Here is a 20,663-nt window from a genome sequence, read left to right as displayed (position 1 = left end):
CAAGTGGTTATTCCAGGGACAGGTGTTCTTCCACATTCCAGGCTGTCAAAAGCCGATGGGGGCTGCTGGATAGCTGCTGTTACCTGTGTTTCCTAACGTTGCATTACCCAGTTGCTTTGCTCTGCCAGAGCAAGGGCCATCATATAAAATGAATTTGAAGTGGGTGTAATGGAGAGCTAATGGAAACCTCTGATTTACTACGTTTGCTCTTGGTACTGACTTTGAAGACATGTAAATGAAAATACAAAACAATGGCAAATTACTGGGGATTTGTAGTACTGACATTAAATAAAAAACAATTAAACAAGACATTAATGGAAGCAGGTAACACCCGAGTTTGTTGTAGTTCTGTTCAGTTGATGTAACCCATCTGAATGGACGTGCCTGTGCATTCTCTGGACATTGACATGTTAGCAGAAATAATGCAAGATAAATTTTGGATGTATCCCAATAGATCGTTACCAGTTGGGGGGTTGCTATAAACTGGGAGAACAAAGTTTTTGAAGATGGCAAAAACATAAAGCAGCTCCCGCAAATGTGTTCTGTTCTCACATTTCTCTCTGAGGATTCATTAATGCCACAGGACAAAAAAAGCCAATTTTTAATTTAACATCTATGGAGACTGTGAAATATGTAATGATTTATCAATTTATATTAATATAATCAATGAATATGTAATGATTTATCAATCACCCAACTCACTGAGACATTTTAGAATTTGAGCTCCTGTGGGTTTTATGTTAGCTGAAGATATGGCCCGAAGCATTTCTCTTGATACTCACTTACCTGGTAACTTCAGTGTAACAGCATTATAATTTTGTTGCTGGAGCTTGTTTCCCTCTCTTCTTTTTGCAAAAACTCTCTGGATGGATTTCCTCTGACCTTTAGTACCACACATGGTTTCCTTGAATCTCCCTTTGTATTTCCTCCCTCCCTCCCTGCACTGGTGTGTAGCAGGCTGTGGATCCTCCAGAAATGAACCCCCCTTCTGATTTATCAAGGGCAGGCAGTTAGTTTGTGGGTGTCCCAGCAGAACTGGGAGATGGTGCTGTGGAAAGCACTGGAGAGGTGACCCTTGCCCACCTCTGCATGAACTTGTGCTTCTGCCATGTGTGTCTCAACACAAGTTAGAATTGTGTGCTGTCTGTGCAACAGCCATCAGGCTGCTGGGAGATCGGTGAAGCAGTAAATTGGAAAGGGATAATTACGAGGGTGTTTTGATGAAAGAATTTGTGATACATGTCAGTGCTTAGGTAGGACTTGGTGTTTCTCAATACACCCTTAAGAAAGTATAAAGAAAATGCTGTTTGGTCTTTCAGTAGGTGGAAATTTGAAGCCCTTCTAAAGGAAGACTTTTTAGTGCTTCACTGGTATGTATATTTTTTTTTTCCCCTTCTTTCAGCAAATAAAGCCTTATACTGGAAATAACCACTGAAATTCCTGAATGAACACTTAACATCTTCCTTTAAAAACACAGTTTGCTATATTTCAAGATTTCTGATGTCCTTGCAGCCATGCTAATCTTTATGGGAGATATTATTATTTTAATAACAAGCATGGCTGTAGTTTCTGAAGTTTGACTATACATATAGTAGCTCATGTGCTCTGTGCAGCATTAGGGCTTGGAACTGAAACACTCCTCCATGAAGTGAGTATCCTGGGTATAAACTGTATAAGCAAATCACCTGTGTAGTCTATCATGCTGATAAGAACAGCTGGTTTGAGCAAGGGGTTGCTGAATATGATATACATTAAATACAATTACTAGAAGTTAATATAAAAGCATACAATGAGTTATAGGGTGTAGGAGAAGCAGAGGAGCGTGCAAGGATACTGTGTGTTTTCTATTAAACATGGTTTATGTTTATTTTGCTAACTTATGTTCGGAAGTGTTTTTGTATTAAAGCTTCTTTAGTAAAGCTAGGAGCTCAGAAGTCCATCTGCTTCACCACCAGGTTAGCAGCTCTCTCCTGCTGTCTGTGGTCAGCAACTTCTCACCAGAAAGGGGGGTTTATTGCTGGGGGTGGAGGGACCACGCTGCTGGCTGCTGGTTGGGAATGGGTGCCTCGTGCAGACGCAGGGGAAGGCAGCAGAAGGGGGATGCTTGAGCTTTAATTCATTCTGTTGGCACTTCACGGCTTTAGCAATACCTGAGGTGTGGAACGCTGGAGCACAGCAGGCATCTGCGTGCTGGGCGATGGAGGTGGTACCAACCAAGGCTGGAAATAAGGGGGGCTGTTTCCAATTAGTTCACTACACTGTATGGTAAATCTCTCACCTGTGAATCCCAGGACCAGCCACAGATCATGGTTAAATACACCAGATCCTTGTGACAAAGTGCTCTTGATTTATTGATTGTCCAAATACTGTCCCACTTGATACTGCTGTGTTTGCACCACACTTTCGTTGTTTGAAAGTAGTAAGCCTACACCGAGGATCCTTCCAGCCAAGGTGGTAAAGGAAGACACCCTGCTCTTTGCAGTGTCCCTGTCTTGTTTAATTTCCAATTTCTACAGTGTAAATTCAGGAGCTACTACCCTGTTCAGCTGAGCCTCCTGCCCACCACAGGCAGCTGACACTCCATTCAGCTCGTGCAGAGGCCAGTGACTGACGTTAACTTCATCTTCCATTCAGATCCTCCCAGGCTGAAGTAAGCTTGTTAGTGACTCCACGGTACATTTTTATGATTGGGGGTGGGGGTGTGTGTGTGTGTGTTTGGTTTTTTTTTGTTTTATTCTTGTCACATTATTAGTTCTCTTAATCTCTCCTATTGTGTAATCTGCTGGAGTTTGCTCTCTATTCTACAGTTTAAGTTATACCTTCAGTTTGGAAAACATATTTCAGTTTATTGAAATTGTTCAGTAAATTGAATGGTTTCTTTAGAGCCTCTGATTTTTTAGTCATTCACTTTAATTCCCTCTTACCTCCCATTTCTTTTCATATCTTTAGCACCCACAGTGCTAGTGCTGGGGGGAGCATTTTGCCCCTGGAGAATGTTTGTCTGGTGCTGTGGTCGCTTGCTAATATCACTGTGGCTTTTTTAAGTTGCATGTTACTGGACTTAAAGCCTCTAGAGTAAGTTCCCTACTGAAATAATTAAGTTCCAATATTGCTCTTCTGTATCCTGTCAGATCGTGTAGCAGCCTGGCTGTAGGTACCCACTGTTTCACTAAGCTGCTGCTCCTTTCCTGCCTCTCCATGGTGCACCAAAGGGCTTGACACAACACCACCGCAGCTGAGGACCCTTGTGGGTGCCAGTGGCCACCTTCAGCATACTCCTGGTGTGGTTCCACCAGTGTGGGGGTTCCTGCAGCCTGATGCTTGCAATCATAAATTCTGCTCTGTATGCATACACACACACGTGGGCTCCTCACAATTTTTTCAAGCATCATCTTGCATAAAATTCCACCTCCTGGCTTCATCTGCTCCTCTTGTACAGTCTGTCCTATGTCTCTGAAATGTGCATTGCCCCAGGGACTACTTTATTACTTAGTCACACACTTAAAGCTTTTTCATGGGTGGACAGATGCACATCCTTAGTTGACTGGCATGAACTCCTTGTTTAGCACAGTTATGGGGTAATGCTTGGAATGTGCTCTAGGTAATTTTTCACAACCCTGGCTTTCATTTCCAGGTAGTCTTTCCAAAGGAGCAGTTAGAATGTGTTGTGCACATTCAGGCCTGTAGGATGCAAACATTAACAGTAAGCCTCCAATTTGTAGCAAACTTCATAACAAGAGACTGTACTTTAATAATAGTTACTTGTAACAAGAGCAGTTGTCCCTCAGTTTGGAGAATGGACTCAAATCTTCAAAATCCTACTACTACGACTGTATGAATTTAAAGAGAGTTGTAACGTTGCATTCTGTATATTTACATTAAATGTGTTTGTAGCTGCCTTCAGTGCTATAATATGGTACTTATTCGTGCAATTATTCCATACCTACAGATTTAGTGCACTGATACTCCAGCTGTTGGCAGTCTGTGAGCTGCCTGTCAGAGCCTGAGATCAGCAACAAAGGTGGCAATAGATGTCAGCAAGAATCTCCCCCTTCCCTAGAAAATACATGGAGTCAACAAATCCAAGCATGATTGGAAACCATGGTTTCTGCAAGTCCTTTAGGTGCATTTATTGCAAATTGTGCTGCAAGTTCTTTGTACTGACAGCTTGAAAGTACAGCTCTCCTGTGAGGAAACTTCCACTGTATTTGACGTATTGTGAAATCTTTAACTCGGCTCTTGTCAAGGTAGTCATTTCAACATTAAATACTTCAACTGTTCTTCTTCTGATAGTGTTTGGGATATGGAGTGATCCATGTCAGAATATGGACACGTAAGCAAGAGCTTCTGACCTCATAGCAAAAACATGAGACTATGAACTTTCACAAACTTTGATGGTATCAAGGGTATATAAACAAAACTTGACCAATTGCTTTTTAGATTTTTCCCAAATGTGATCTGGTGCCTTTTCCTCAAGGTGTGGGGTTGTTTTTTTTTAATCACATTTTCCTCTCTAGCTACAGTATTATTTTTGCAGGTGGATATAGAGAATAACTTTTCTTCTTGCTGTGCATTCCCCTGGATTCCTGTCAATGTAAAGTCATACTCTTATGTGGAGGTCCGGCACAGGCATTTCAGGATCCATGGCATTATTTGGATCCCCGTAGGTGAACTGCCCTGCACCTTAAGGGAAAGCATCTTTTGCTCTGAAGAGCAAAAATGTTTTTGCATTCCCTGTATCCTCTTGTCACGTCTTCCAAAGGATCATCACTGTGTTTGGGAACATGTAGCCCTTAAAGGAATCCAGATCTATTCTGGTAGCGCTTCCAGGTGTGCAGGAGTTAATCACAAGACTGAATGATGTGATGAAAGGAAGTCTGCAAGTGCTTCAGCTTTGAAAGCCTGGACCTGAAAGGGGTCAGACCCCCCTCCCTCTGCTGCTGCCTTGCAGCAGTGGCAATACTGGCCAAAGCCAAGCCAGCGGCCCAGGCCTGGGTACCACGCTGGCACTGCAACAGGCAGGGACCGTACTTGGGCCTGGATGCCACTTTGTTTTGCTGCAGCAGGTACACATATTCCAGGGAGCTCCCACAGCAGGAGGCAAACACGAGTGTGCTGTCACCCCTGGCACACACTGGGCTCAGTCCCAGCTGAGCTGCAGGTGAGCAGGGGTGCTGCTGTGGCACCCTCGGCACTGCGCATCTCCAGCAAAAACAAAGGTGCTGTAGGAAGAGGAGTCCTTGCTCCAAAGTGCAACTGGAGCTTCAGCTTAACCTTTCCAAAGGCCAGATCGAGAAGGCTGTGAGTTACTGCAAAATAGCTTTAACAGTCATGACTTTTAACTCATTTCCCATCCCCCTTAGAAGTTGGCTTTTCACAAGACAGCACTTCTTTTGAGAATACAGCTTTGTGGTGCAAGGCATTAGCGCCATTACCTGTGTTATTACAGTACCAAGCACTATCCAGTCATGAAAAGCTGGACCCCACTCTGCTGAACAGCCTGCAAAGATGACATAGTTTTGAAGCTTGTTTTGCCCTGTCTAAACACTGACAAGTAAAGGTGGCAGGCTTTGTGATACTTCAAACTTTGAGTCTGTGCTCAGATGGAAGTACCTTCATTTGTTTGAAGTTCAGAAAGCAAGCCTGAACTTGACAGCAAGAGTAGCTGAAACACTTCCTCTGTAAGGAGTTCCACTCCTCTCACAAGCTTTTCCTCCAAAGAAACACAGCAGATAAACAGACAGAAACTGAAAACAATTACGTTGGAGTCTATGAACTTAGAAAACTGAGCACCCTTTAACCATTTCAGCTAGATTCCTAAGTTAAACCAGGTAACCGAGGGATTACTTCATCAGTGTGTAATGCTTTCTCAGGCCTAACCAACCATGTAACTAGACCAGTGTTAACATCACATCTGGGCACAAGAGCATCTACACCAAGTGTTATTCCAGCCTGCACTACCAGTTTACAGAGTGGAAGCGGTGGCTGAAAGAATTCCTGCTCCTGAAGGCAGGGAAAAACCCCTCATCTCCACTCACATCTTCCCCTGTTGAAAGCTGAGTATTATCCCTAGTTTAGCCACACTTCAGCAACAGATAACTTGAACTTCACACAAGCTCTGTTTTAAAAATTTATTCTGTAAACTCCATACTGGGTCTTTAGTTCTCCTTTTCCTGCACAGTCTTTGTTCCACGCAGTCTACCCGTGCGACGGGCAGCAATGAGACCAACTTTGCGCCCAGCAGGAGCATCTCTCCTGATGGTTGAAGGCTTGCCAATGTGCTGATGGTTACCACCGCCAAAGGGATGTTCTACAGGCTGTGAAAAAGGAAAGCAAGTCATCAACAACAGAAATCAGTATTGATAAATGTAATATAATAGCAATAAACTGATTAAGGAAACAAGATTTAACTGCTTCATTTTTCATACAGTGGGGCAATTATCAAGCACTGCTAACTACCCTAATTAAGCGTGCAATTACAGGGTGATCCATAAAGCTTTCTTTCCAGATATATGCCAGACTCCTCCCCGTATCAAACAAATCCTTTCTGAACCATAAAAAAGTGAAAAAGAGACTCACATTCATGGCCACACCACGGACACGTGGCCAGCAGTTTCTCTTGGCCTTGTATTTGTGATAGGCACGGCCAGCCTTCAGGATGGGCTTGTCGATACGACCTCCACCAGCAACAATTCCTGAAAAAAAAAATAATGCAGGAATGATAACACGCAAATATAACAAACAAGAGCGCAAAAGGAAGCACTTTAAGAACAAGACTAACTCCCAGTAATAGTTTAGTTCTACGAATGAACTTCTAAAGACCAATCTCAATCCCAGCCGTGTATTCAAACCAGTATTTTCCAGCCAACACTGAGGCTAGACTCAAGCTACCAGCCACACATTGAGTGGTCTGAAAGGGGACACATACTTTAATTACTGTTTTTCAATCCACACATACAAGATTGAGTTTAATGCTTTCTAAAGCATGACCACTTTTATTGCTAAAATTTCTTGGGTAATGTTAAGAGTAGTTTTTCAACTAAAGAAAGTACGAATTGGAAGAGCTCAGGGGACTTTCATAAACTTTAAGGTTTAATACCTAGCTTATTTCATAATCTATTTAGTCAATTTTACTGGAGTAACAGACCACAGATTACTCAGTTCCTGTTACCAAAATTAAGGCATGCGTAATACACAAGTTAGGCACCTGTGCACAGACTGTACTTGTGCATAATCCTGAGTCCAGCCTGTAAACTGTGCCATTTTCTAGACAGTATTGGAAACTGGGGCCCTGTCTGAAAGCTTGCTTAGCAGTACATAAACTCAATGACAAGTTTATAGTTGTCACTCCTTACCAACAACAGCTCTGTTTGCAGAAGAAATCACTTTCTTGGAGCCAGAAGGCAGCTTCACTCTGGTTTTCTTTGTTTCAGGATTATGAGAGATCACAGTGGCATAGTTTCCAGAAGCACGGGCCAGCTTTCCACGGTCACCAGGTTTCTCCTCGAGGCAGCACACGATGGTGCCTTCCGGCATGGTGCCAACGGGTAAAACATTGCCAATGTTCAGCTGAGCTGCAACGAGCAATCAGAGCATCATCAGCTTCATTCAGGGTCCTGTACCTGAACTACAATTCTATTTAATATGGGCCTCTGTGCATAGAAGGGCAGCACCACATAAACGCTTCAGTAGCAACAGGCAGTGGCACTGTCCAACTTGAAACCCAAATTTCATGTTCAAGTGTAACAGGAAGGCAGGCAAAATGGAACTCTAGACAGAACAAACCAAACACTTGACAAAAATTGCAGTTAGGCTTGTTAATCAAAACAGGCTGCATGAGGAGACAGTGATCTCCGAGACGGAAATCTAGGTCTGCTTAAAGCTAGTGGAAGCTACTGCTTTGCAACGGCTCACAACTGCACTTAAACATCCCGAACTTTACGTATTCAGACATCTGCTTTGGCCTTCTGAAACTGCCCAGGCAACACACCTTCTGTCTTAACTCACCTTTCTTGCCGCAGTAAACAAACTGACCAGTGTGAATACCCTCAGCAGCAATGAACAGCTCAGTTCTCTTCTTAAACCTGTATGGGTCACGGAACGCAATCTTGGCAAGGGGAGCGCCTCGGCCAGGATCATGAATGATGTCCTGTTGGAATGGAGATGTTCTTTAGAACAGGTTACAGCATTTATCATGGGCTCTGCAGAAATCAAAGAACTAGAAACACTAGAGATGATTACTATTGTGGTAATTCTCACTAGGATCCCCCTTTCTCCTGATGTGAGCTGAGGGTCCACATTTGGAAGCACACAACCTCAAGTACCTGTATCACAAAATGACAACTCTGGTTCAGTGTGCTGCTTAAAACTCATGTGTCTGAACTGTTTTATTCCTGACGTTCTGCTGGTAACAGATCTCTCCATACTAAGAAATTCACTTTCACTAGCTGCCCAACCACAGAGACAAAGCTGGACACAGGCAGCAATTTCTGCAAGTGTTTTTTCGGAATTAAAGTGTTTCTTATCTTCTGATACCTGAAGTTATACGAGCCCCTAAATGAGGAAGCACAGACCTACTGTTTTTCTCTTGGAAAAGTATGTCAGTTCTGTTCCTGAAATACAGATACTCCAATACACAGCCATATATTTAGACCACAGCTAGGGGATTAAAGCACTTTAAGAGGTGTCTATTCTCTAGGAAATCTCAGGTGTTGCTGGTGTCCACTATTAATGTTTTTTCTGCTGTTTTCAACTCTGTAGGGACAGCCCCCTCTCAGGTATTACGTAAGTTTAAGTCAAACCTACCTACCCTTTTATCATCAATTATGGTGAATGTGAAGTTCTTTCCACAGCCTGAAGATGACTTTGCTCTACAAGGCCAAAGGGACAGCTAGATGTTCAGAGCACCCAGCTAGGTACCCAGTGGCACTGTTTGCAGTCTTAAGTCACCAACACCCAAAAAATATCTACAGCACACCTGAAATGGTGTATCATACCCCAAATAAAAGTACTGCCTTGCCCCCACTGCTCAGGACTAGAATGATGGACACTACTTACTTACTGTTTATAAAGACTGGTTTTTTTTTTTAAAGATGCAATCAACTATGAGAACAACTCTCCCCACCCATGTTTCATGAGGTACAGGCAGTTCTTGGGCGATATAAATGCACGCCGATATTCTCACACCAACGAAGCTCACAGACAACCATACTGTTGCCAGCTTTTCTGTTTAAATGCTGTCATAAATCCAAGGCAGCTTAACATTTCGAGGAACGTGACTTAATTTACCAGAACGTGAGAGGCTTGAATGAGGAACAGCCAAGCGGCTCCCAGCACGGCCAGCGGGACCTCGGCGGCCTTATACAAGGGAGGTGTGGGGAGAGAGGTGCGCCAGGGCCCCCCGAGCGCCGGGGCTCGGACACCCGCCGCGAAGGGCCCCCGCCCCTACCTTGACGATGCCCTTGATGTACCCGTGCCTCTCGGCGAAGTCCACGGCGCGGAGCTTGGCCGGGCCCTTCCTGTGCTTCACGTGGGCGCGGAAGACGGAGCCCGCGCCCTTCCTCTGGCCTCGGATCACGCGGCCCATGGCGCCTGCGGGCAGAGGGTGCCGCGACGACACCCGCCGTTAGCGCCGCCGCGAGCGGTAGCACCCCCTCCCCTTCCCCACTGCCCCCATCAGCGCCCGGCCCGTCCGCACCAGGTCGCGACCCGCGCACCCTCGACCCGGGGCGGGCGGCAGCCGCGCCGCGGGGACGCGGCGGATGGCGGCGGATGGGGGACGCGGCAGCCACCCTCCTACCTCCGCTCCGGCCTCGCTAGGAAAGAAGGAAACGCCGTCACGGCGGCGCCACGGCCCTTCCGGCGCGGGGCGGGCAAGGCGGCAGTCGCGCCGCCGTGACGTCACGCCGCAGCGCTGCCGGGCAACCGAGCTCTGGCGGTGCCGGGGGCGGGAGCAGCCCTACCCCGCCGGCGGCGTCGGGGCGGGGCAGCCGCGGAGGAGGCGGTAACTGCTCCCCCGCCGCCTCCTGGGGCGGGCGGTTGGTGCCAGCCTAGAGCCGGGGTGTCCTCGGTTCCCCGCTGGGCCGGCCCGGATTGACCCGGCGGCGCTGGGCGTGGGGCGGCCCGGCTCGGCCGCAGTGACGGGCGGCGGGCGGGTTTGCCTGACTCGCCCGCCCGCCCGGGGGGCGGCAGGGGGGCCCCGCGGCGGCTGGGGGTTGGCTCCCCCCCGGGGCGGGCCGGCCGGCCAGGGCAGCTGCCCGGTAGCTTGTGACGGTGTTTGACGCAGCTGTGAGGGGCTGGGCAGGAACTGCCGCCTCTCTCCGGTCAAGGGTGTCCGAGGCTGCTGCTCCACTTCTTTAGGGTTTTCCTGAGGCAGTTCCTGCTTAAAAATTCGGAGAGCTGACAGCGTGGTGCCCGCAGACCTCGTATGAACACCAAGTTCCCCGAGCCAAGAACCGTTCCTAAAATAAACCATCAAGCATTTCTTCATTAGCTGGAGCAGAGATGCTGTTTGCAGGGAGAGGCTCCCTGGACTGATTGTAATTTTTGCCAAGATTTCTGTTTTGTGCGGTTTAACAGCTGCAGATTTCAGGCTAGGAAGTGACTGAAGATAAAAACCCTGCAGCTGCTTAAAGCTGCCTCTGCCAGATTTTTCTCAGTATTAATTAGGGCATAATTGAGAGATACTGTAAAGCAGAGGTAATCATCTTGGTGTTCCTAATCAACACCCTGGAAGGGGAAATAAGAAATCCCTTAACTTCTATAACAGTCCACAGGTTTCCAGCATCAGAGGCCCTTCTTCCCAAAGAGGTCACCGCTGACAACACAATTCACTAGAGATGGACTATTTGACTCCAAATGACTCATTGGAAATTAAGTTCATCAGTGTAGGCCCATACATGCAATTGTTCTCCTCGCCTTGAACTGAAAAGAACCTAAGCATCCACCATTTCTTGACAGATAAGCTTTCCCACACCAGTCTCCCTAGGTCAAATGGGAGTCACACCCCTCATTACAAACAAAAAAAGTCCTAATACTAAGGGCTCTGCGACAGGATCCTTGTCAGATTCAGCCACCACAGACAAAGAGGTTAGCACAGCCAGCTGTCCACTCTGCCGTCCCTCCAACAAACAGCCACTGTGTCGGCTTCTCAGCCTGACCCCCCTTTGACATATTATGATAAACTGCCACTTCTTTGGTTTACGCTGATACACTGACTGTGAGTATCCAGAGACTTTGATTTATGGTTCCTGTTGGCTTCAGTTTTTAAGGGCAGGAGCATTGTTAGTTTTTGCTACTAAATCTGACAAGAATCAGAGCCTTGAGGAACTATCTGAATTTCCAAATCATGCCCATATAACCAGCAAATTACACTGGTCACTCCTCTTTCATGTTCTTAGTAAGGACTTAGTAATCAATTATATAAGAAGGTAAGTAGTTGTGTAATGATTTAGTACACTCATTCATTTTATTATCCTGTATCAACTATACTTTGTATTCATTTTATTATTATTTAATTAATGGTGCTGTCTCGCACACTGCTATCACCATCTGTGAAGCTGCAACCTTTCAGTTACATTGTTGGCTTGGCCAGCCACCTCGCTGCCAAGGTATTGCTGCAACAACGGAGGGTAAGGCTGAAACCAGAGTAATCCCTTGCTCCTCCCTACCAGCTTTTTGGATGTTCTGAATATTGCTAGATATGTCCGTACCGTAACAGTGCAAAGAGTTCAGAGTCCACTATCACAACAGATGCTGTTTCAGCCTCTCCTCCCAGCAATGCTGAATGGTTGTTACCTATTTGTACCACCTCGGGCTGTGTTTACGTGTACCTCTGGATCAGAGCATGCTGTGTGCTCAGGGTTCCAGTGCCAGTATCATCCAAGCTGGCTCTTCAGTGTTTTTCCGTCAGAGAAAACCAAGTGGAGATTGGGAATGGTATGCATCTAGGACTCTATATGTGCTCATGATTTCCTTAGGGTGCCCACATGGATGCAAAATCCTGAAAGCCTCCCAAGTTTTCTAGCCTTGACAAAGTTTGAGAACCAGAGAAGACATTCAGACAGATGACAGAACTGCATCGATGATGATGTAACTTTAGAATTGATTTCTCCTGCTATAAGAGACAAAATTACCTAAACACTTTCATCATCAAGGAATAACAGCATTGCATTACCTGACCCAGCCAAGCACAAACTAAACTCACAATAAGGTTAAGTATTTTGTTTAGCTGTGCCTTCAAAATTTCATGGATCGAAAGAAACATCAGGAAGTAGTTTACACCTGATTGCAATTAAAAAATACTGTCCAGGGTTCACCAGAACAGTGTCGCTATGCCTTTGAATCTTGGTGCTGAAGAAATATGAATGTTGGGCACTACCAACAATCACTAGTCTGTTAAACTTTTAGGAGGCGGAGGTGGTGCCGTGGTTTGAAACAAGGGTGTTTCCCTACTCACAAAGCCCCCGTTCCCTGGGCTGACGTCTCCCCAGAACCCATCTGTGGGGATTTTCACTGCATGAGGAGGAGGTAGCAGTGGCAGAGGTACAGCAGGACAAGCCCACGTTGGATAACATGGCGTGAGACACGGGGCTACTGATAGTACAACAAAATCATCACCCACCCATACAGGTATTGCCTGGCATTGCCTACTGACAGCACTGCTGTGCAGCTGCTGCTCTCTGGTGCAGCTTCAAGTCCTGAGATTTTGGCCTTCAGGACATCATCTCTGGCGACTGCAGCTGCTTTGGCTTAAGACCAGCCTTTACTGGCCGCCCTGCCTCTCTGCCAGGAGTTACAGCTGTGTGGGAAGAGGAGCGGAGGCAGGGCCAGTGTGCTGGATTTCTCCAGCCAAGAGTTCTTTTCCCACCAGAACTCAGGCTGTGCTGGAGCTGGGGAAACTGGCTCATCTGCCTGAGGGTTCTCCACGGCCTGGCAGCAAGCACGGGGATGTCAGGATAACCCGGGCATGTCCTGCACATCTGCACAGATCAACTCTGCTGCAAAAGGGCCAGAGGTCTAAGGCTCCTGGGCAGCCATGGCCTCGGCGTGTGTGTATTATACCTCCTAGACACACGCACAGAAATCTGGATGGAAGTCTGACGGTGCTAGGCAAAATAGGGTATATTTCCAAAGCACAGCTGCTGCACATCACAGCCTGATATTTTGGCAGCAACTTCGTGCTTTGGCTGCTTAAACTACAATGCTCGGCTGAGGTGGCTGAGGCATGGCCCCACATCCTTGCTACCAGGGCAGTAACGTTCAGCAGTGGGGAAGTACCCACACTGCTGGGGAAGGCCAGGTCTTGTATCACTGCAGCTACTTCCATGGGACTGTGTCTGTCAGAGCCCTTCCTCACACATCTCCCTGCAGCTGGCAAATTTGCTGGGATAATGCAGAAAGGGTAAAAACTGCCCCCAAGATTCCGGGAAGGGTTTTGGTGCAGTCATGGGTACGCTGCTGCAAACGCAGCACACTCCATGCACAGTGGGAACAAGTCAAAGGTGTGTTACCTTAATTAATCCTTTCATGACAGTCACAGGCTAATTCACTAAAGGTTAATTGCACTGTAAATAGCAAAAGGAGTGGTGTTCTGCTTGCAATAGATGGCAGCCACTGAGAAATTTTGATGAGACTGCTGTTTGGAGAGGGGGAAGAAACAGCAAGGTTTCTCTAGGACCCTTCCTTTAGAAGGGAACTGAGAAGAATGGAAGCCCTAACTCTATCTGTGCATCTTTTGAAAGGCAAGGAAGTAAAGGATGGCTATGTATATAAGTATATATACTATGTGTATATGAGTCTTAACTCATATAAGTGTCTTCTCCCTGGGAGTGGTATGCTACAATGAAAATAATCCTGACCTCCTTCAGTGGGAACATACCTCTGTTTATGGTCTTGCTGACCTCTCTGGGGCTTTGCACGGGATTAGGAACCGACACGTGGACTTCAGCCAGGCTGCAGCATCACAGTTCCAGTCTGCAAAAATAACATACCTGCTAATCCCCCGCAAACACACTCAGGGCGATCCTATTACCACTGGCTGCTGCTCCCAGAGCAGGGCACAAAGGGTGCAAGTCACCTGCTGCCACTGAGGCAAAGGAAGGGCCGCGAGAAGGAGCTACTGCACAGGAGAAGGAGCTACCGCACAGGCTGTTGAAGAGGCAATGCTTCACCTCCTGCTGTGCATCCAGAAAAACTCCCTGGACTCTGAGGAAACATCCTGGGCCTGCAGTGTCCTGTATCTAAAAGCAAAGGAGTCCTTTGTGAGGAACCCCTCACAGCAGCCTCTCCATACCACCCTCAGCATCCTGGTGAGGCACGGGCCACTCGTCTGCATTCAACTCTTCTGGCTTTTCAGAGGAAACTAAAATCCTTCTGCTGAGACACCACAGGCCTCCATTCTAGTGACTGCTACCAAAATAAATACATCTGCTTTCTTCAGAGGAATTTCTCCTGAAAGGACCAGCTTCTGTTTGCTGTCTTGAAATAAATATTCTCCCTCAACTGTACCCAGCTCCCTCCTTCCCAGCATGTCTCATTCCTAAACCCTGGAGAGAGCTCCAGGAAAATGACTTGAGCTTTCCCTTCTGCTCTTGCATGAAGCAGATGAGGTCTCTGGCCTCGTGACAAACACTTAATCATAATTAAATTGTAGCTCTTCTCTAAACCTTCCCTGTAGATATAGCACTGGGTGACCTGGACTCTTTATAGGGTTTCCTTTGTTTGCAGATCGTAATTTGCAAGCCAAAAATGTATGTAGAAAACTCCTTGCCGATTACCTAATCTGCACACTCAGCCTGTGCTCCCTTTTGAGTTACTGCTTTCATGCATCAGCACAAGAGAAAGAACTGGCATCCCTCTCGCTTTGGTAATATGACATTCTCTGTGCTTACAAAGGTGTGGCAAAGCCATTGCCCATGGGGCACAAGAGACTCCAGTTGTGCCAGGGCAGGTTTTATCACAGAAGCATGCAGGTAAGATTGGAACCGTGCACAGAGGAAAAGATGCCAATTGGGCAACTCTGCTTTCTTACCCAAAAGGGAGCTGACTTCTGTATAGCCAAGCCTCTCCAGGAGGGTATGGATTTGTAAGCATTTTCTGTTATGTGTCATCTAAGGACAGTCTGGATGCCTTGCGAGAGGGGAGACCCGGAGCTGCAGAGGTGGAAAGCCCCAATCAGAACAAAACCGTTTACACTTCACAGATGGCTTTAGCAATGCTTATTAATTAGGTTCTGGTGACCTCTAGAGGCCTTTACTCCGAAGCACCTGATTTCTGAGGATCTTTCCTGTTCTGGAACGAGCACAACAGGAGTTCTGCTCTATTTTAAGTTTCAAATCAAGATTAATTTTAGCCTTCGCGGGGAAGGTATTGGGGAATAGTAATTGATGGTTATTCTTTTCCTCCCACTAAGCATGGTAATAATAATTCTCTGTGTGCAGCAACCTCAAAGCCTGCACAGTAACTATTGTAGGTATTCTGGAGATTCCCATTTTGCAAGAAATTTGCTTTGTGCATTGCCAAGTAAGAGAGGAACTACTCTTCCTTCATTATCTCTAACGATACATTCAACTAATCACTGATCCTGGAAAATCTGCCCACCTATCTGGTGAGATAATCTGGTTTCTTGGATGCATGTAAATTATGTGTGTTTAAGATACAGGTGTTACACATGCATTAAGATGTCTTTGCAGAACATAGCCTTTGCGGACCAGTCCTTGCAGGGAGCGCTCAAGTACTGTGCTAGTCCTCTCAGATTGGAGTATGACCACGTTTTCTGAAAAATTACTTTCAGCTGCAAACAGGGAAAAATTGACAACCCACCGGATTCAGGGCCAAGTAACACTGTGGGAAAATTAGCTTCTACCTGTATTGTAAAACAACAGTAAAATTACCTGCAGAGAAGAGTGACGCAAGAAAATGTCTAAGAAAAAATGTGGTTAGTTATACATCTGGATCAGCTTTTTTTCTTAATGAGATAAATAACAGGGGCAGCTGATGGAGAAGGGGAGAAACCACTGAGCTAATTTTCTTTCCCCTTGAGCAGCTGAGATATGGGGTTGAAACCATAACGAGGATCTCTGAGAATTGGAAGGAGAGATGGAAGAGCAGTGAGACACTGCCTAGAGAGACGTTGGGGAGTTAACAGAGGGAGGCTTACAGCCATAGAGGAGCTTTGCAAGAAGCAGATAGAAAAGCTGGAGGAGGTGAAGCGTATCTGCAGTAACGCACAGCTCAAAAAACTCTTCAGCAAACTTGCAATCTTACAGGGGTGTGTGGGAGATCTCCTAAAGATTTCTAATTTAAGAGCACCCAGCTGTACTTCCAGATTTAGTTATTAGTTGCTTTTTCTACCCAACCCCCCAAAAAATTGTTTTTCTCTTTGCATTTCCTAAGGGACCTCCTACCAACACTTTAATGGAAGCATTTGTTTGGTGACAACATCGCTGGAGGCTACAGCCAGGGTAGTTTGTGCATCCAGCTTAGAAACCAAATACAATAGCACAAGATTTTCTCTTGCTTGATAGATGTGACCCATAAGAGAGGAAAAAAACTGTATGTTTTAGTATTTTTTGTTTTCTTATGGCATAATGATGAATGAGAGGTTTTTTAAAAGAAAATGTCATTATTTTCTTGTTTTGTTTGGGTTTTTTTTCCATAATCTCTTGCTTTGTTCTTGCTCTTTTTGCCATGTAGGCAATAGGGCTGAAGGAATTTCATGCCTCAAAACAGAAAGGAATCCTGAGCTACTGAGGAGAATTAAAAATGGAGTAAGGAGGAAAGATTTTAAAAAAGATTTAAAAAGAATTTTTATTCAGACTGTGTAAAAAGTCTTCTGAGATTGTTTGAATCAAAACTCCTGAGAAACACATGGGAGAAAAGCTCAATTTGTTAAAGATCTGCATTCTCCTGTATCTTCTAAGTGCAACCTACAAACCTAATTTGATTTTGTTGGTCCTCCGAGAAGTCCTCTAGCAAAAGAAGGCTGGGAGCAGGGGGAACCTCTCTTTTTTGATATTTGTGAGAGAAAAAGAAAGCCAAACTCTAAGGCCACTTGCATAACCTTTGTAAAGCACTATGTAGTAAAAAAAAAAAAAAAAAAAAGCATTTCTTTTGTAGTTGCCGAGAAATGCTGGCTCTGTATAGTGCACAAGCCTTTTTAATTTACACAGGTTTGTTGGCTGGGTACTTCTCATCAATAGTACAACAGTGGTAATCAGAAAATGACAGGTACTTCTCATGTGGACTTTTTCTGGATAAAACCTTCTGAACTTTGATAATTTCTTAACCAAAAATGAGAAAAAAAAAATATTCTCCTGCCTTTTCTCCAGATACTGTTTTTCCTTCCTTTTTCAGAGATAAAATGGGAGAAAGAATAAAAGGAAAGATGGAAGAAAGAAAACAAACATAAAATGGGAAAACAGAGAAGTGAAACTCCACCTCTCTCCAAGTAACTGTTGGGTTTTTTCATTAAATATGCCATTACACTTAAGATTTCCATTCCAAATGGAAAAAATGTGACCGGCTCCAAATATAAGAACAATGCCTGAGGGCAGGCCTAAAGAGAGCAATAAATCAGAGCAGAAATATTTTGCTTGGGGAGCACATCATGATTAGAACATAAATAATCCTCTTTTCTTCTATATGCAACATAAAATAAACACAGCTGTGTGCACAGGCACACGCACATACACATGCTCATACACATACACACATCTTGGCCCCATTTTCCCAGGGCAGTTCTCTGACAGCACGAGAGGTGAAGGGTTATGACAGAGGGGTCGGTGACATGGTGTCTGCTGAAAATCTCAACAAAATAGAGGAGCGGAGCCAAGCATGCAGAGAGCACTCAGAGATGTCACCAGGAGGAAGCAACCCCTTGGCTGCTGGCGAACAGGAAACTGTGTACCAGTACTCTCAATAAAACACTACTTATTTCTTATTAATCATGACAGTCCCAAAATATTTCCTTCTCTGTGGCAGGATCACATAATGGAGGGTGGCCTTAAGTTGGGGCTGTGCTGAGAGAGAGACTTGCCAGGGTATGTGTCTACTCCGAGTTCTACTCCAGAGCTCAGGACTGTTGCACAAATCAAGCATAGGTTGCCTCTGTAGGTGAGATGCTCGTATGGGACTGATTTCAAGCACAATATCTGGGGCTCCAGAGCCACCCACCTGGCCTGGGCTCCCAGGAGCCTGTTGCTAGCACACAGCAAATTTGAGGCTCATGCTGCTGAATGTGGCCTCGCTGCACAAGCTACACACAGACTCATCTCATGGCCTATGGGAGAGAGGCTGCTCTCTGCGTTGGGCAAATCCAAAACACTGCAGGTGCTGCAGGTGTGCTTGTGTGCACCCACAGCAACTCAACCCAGACTCAAGTACAAGACTTGGTTTCTCCACTTTGAGCCCTCTCGCTGGCCTTCCAGAGTTTGCTCTCCCAGCAGGGATGGTATTACTTTTCCTTGTCCACCTGATCATTTCTGCAGTGATTTTTAGCACCAGAAATGAAAAGAGAGTTTTTTTGATTAAAGGACCCTGAGGAAAGGTAGCTTCAGTGTCTTTAGGGACGTTCTCAAAATCCAGCACAGGTAGACCTAGGTGAGCCACACAAGTGGGAGTGATGCTGGGGCAACTGCTTTCCCTACCAGTCCTGAGGACCTTCCAAGATGAAAACAATTCAATTCAAAACTAGTCTGAGGCATCTAGAGGGATCCTGGGTAGGCCAAAGCTCTTTGGCAGGGAGAAAAGCAAATTCATATACCTTCCAGCAGAACTTGCTGGGATCTGTGTGGCAATTTCCTCCCTCTTAGATCTTCCAGTGAATTTTTCCATGACAGGGATAATCCAGCCTAATCACTTCCATTTGACCCAGTTTAATCACCACCTTCCTGAAATGGAGTTAATAGTCACTTACTGCTAACCAGCAAGCAAGGAGGATGGTTCATAAAAGATCTCGGAAAATCACTCTACAGTTCCTAATGCACTCCATTTTTTTCTTTTGTTACCAAGAGTTGGTAACTTCTGAGGCTAAACCACAATACATCTTGAGCTCACTAAGCTAAAAATACTGACTCACCAATGACAGAATACTAATGAATCCTCCACAGGAAAACTAATCCATCATTTGCCTCCACACAGGAACACACAAAAGTGGTTAAATATCTAAAGATTTTGTACAGCCTCTCTGCCTGTAACATTGTACACTGAGATCTTGATTCAGGTACTGTAGGCTTTTAAGATTTGGTTTTGGCTTATTATTCCATGTCCGTCATCCTGCAATAGCACTAATTTTAATTTTGTTTTGCAAGTATGACAGCATTCATAAATAGAGTCTCTGCTTTTGAGGTGGTTTTGGTTTTATTCTTTCAGATAAATTTCAGGGAGCAGCAGGAGCAGGGTGCTGCACATGGTGGGGTGAGCTGGGAGCCCCAGGTAGCCCCAAGGCAGGCAGTGCCCTCACCACCATGGTGCAGACCCAGGCATGGTGCTCCCGGAACAGTGGGTGCCCCAGGTTGGGCTCCTTAGGGCAGCGTAGGGCTACTAGTGCGCTCAGGACCCTGATGGCCCCACAGCAGGACAGCAGTACTGTCCTAGTTAAAGCTGAAGACTGCTTCTTTGTTTAGACTATTCTATGTTCTCATAAATTCACATCTGTCATGTTGTCTTGAAATCTCCTGTAAGCGAGGGAATAGAGTAATGTTGATAGTCCAAACAGTAGGTCATTTGAGCTGGGGTTGTCAAGTTAAAGCCACCTCCTCCTCCTCCTCCCCTTCTTCTTCCTCCAAAAAGGTCATTTGAGTGACAACATTTGTAACCATTGCACTGCAGTGACATGTGCACTCCAGGTGTGTGAGCTTGGCTAACTGTACCCCATGCTTGGTGCTAAGAGCATGAGGGGGAATACGCACCGAGTTCATTGCAGTTCACCCCCACTACTTCTTGACTTGAGATGGAGTTTTTTGCTGCAGCAAAACCACTGCTTCTTAGCAACGTTATGCATTTGTCATCGAATTAGACCAAAAGTTGTTTTTCTCCCTTCTCTGATACCTGTTGGCACCCCTTTTCTGGCTTGTGGATTTTCTTTTCCATTTCACTACTGCTTTTTTTTATTTAATTTGTTTGTTTGTTTTTGCTTTAAACATGGATCTTTGAAATAGTAAGAAGACACTTAACGCCTTCACTGCCTGGAAAGATCTCAGATGCCAGGGTTGGGGCTCTAGCGGACTTACACTGCAACAATCTCAATTGCATCTTGTCTTCTCATTTCTCACTGATGATACCATCACCCTCTCTGCCTTCAACACCAAGCTCACCTGCTGTTCTTCTACTGAGAAAAGGATCATCTGTGGATAGAGTGCATTTGCTCTGTTCAACCTTGTCATCAGTGTCAGCAGTGAGGGGGATTCGGTGTTCACACAGATATCCTACCAGGGGGACTTCTCTCGTGTCCCAGCCAGAGGCGGGTATCGCAGAAGAGCTGGCAGTTTTCCTATTGAGATAATTCCTGGCTTCTTGCTACTGGAAACTTATTCATTCATGGCAACGTGGTAGTTTAAGGCAGAAGCTCAAATAGCAGAGGCTTATCTTACCACCCTAGGACCTCTTGTGTAATACTCCTGTCTTCCTCAAAACCTGAGGTGAGACTGAAGATGAGGAAGGAT

At 45.6% G+C, this 20,663-nt stretch overlaps 1 protein-coding gene across 1 annotated transcript; it reads right to left on the bottom strand.

Annotated features, from left to right (window-relative positions):
* Window positions 1-6,117: 6,117 nt before the first annotated feature.
* On the bottom strand, window positions 6,118-10,023 carry RPL8 (ribosomal protein L8). Its single transcript, XM_074858523.1, has 6 exons — window positions 9,800-10,023; window positions 9,449-9,591; window positions 8,008-8,149; window positions 7,356-7,574; window positions 6,580-6,695; window positions 6,118-6,317 (listed from the first exon to the last, which is right to left on the bottom strand). The coding sequence occupies exons 2-6, from the start codon at window positions 9,584-9,586 to the stop codon at window positions 6,159-6,161; spliced, it is 774 nt and encodes a 257-aa protein (XP_074714624.1). The 5' UTR covers window positions 9,587-9,591; window positions 9,800-10,023; the 3' UTR covers window positions 6,118-6,158.
* Between the last annotated feature and the right edge of the window lie 10,640 nt (window positions 10,024-20,663).

This window comes from Strix uralensis, chromosome 2 (genome assembly GCF_047716275.1).
Source record: "Strix uralensis isolate ZFMK-TIS-50842 chromosome 2, bStrUra1, whole genome shotgun sequence".
Lineage (NCBI taxonomy): Eukaryota > Metazoa > Chordata > Aves > Strigiformes > Strigidae > Strix > Strix uralensis.
This window is presented reverse-complemented; position numbering and strand designations above follow the sequence as displayed.

Excerpts from the sequence above, each read along its gene's own strand:
- RPL8 (XM_074858523.1), bottom strand. The coding sequence starts at position 9,586 with ATGGGCCGCGTGATCCGAGGCCAGAGGAAGGGCGCGGGCTCCGTCTTC. Across the intron at positions 7,575-8,007 it reads TGTTTACTGCGGCAAGAAAG|CTCAGCTGAACATTGGCAAT; the intron begins GTGAGTTAAGAC and ends TGCTCGTTGCAG. Across the intron at positions 6,696-7,355 it reads TGCAAACAGAGCTGTTGTTG|GAATTGTTGCTGGTGGAGGT; the intron begins GTAAGGAGTGAC and ends TTTTTTTTTCAG.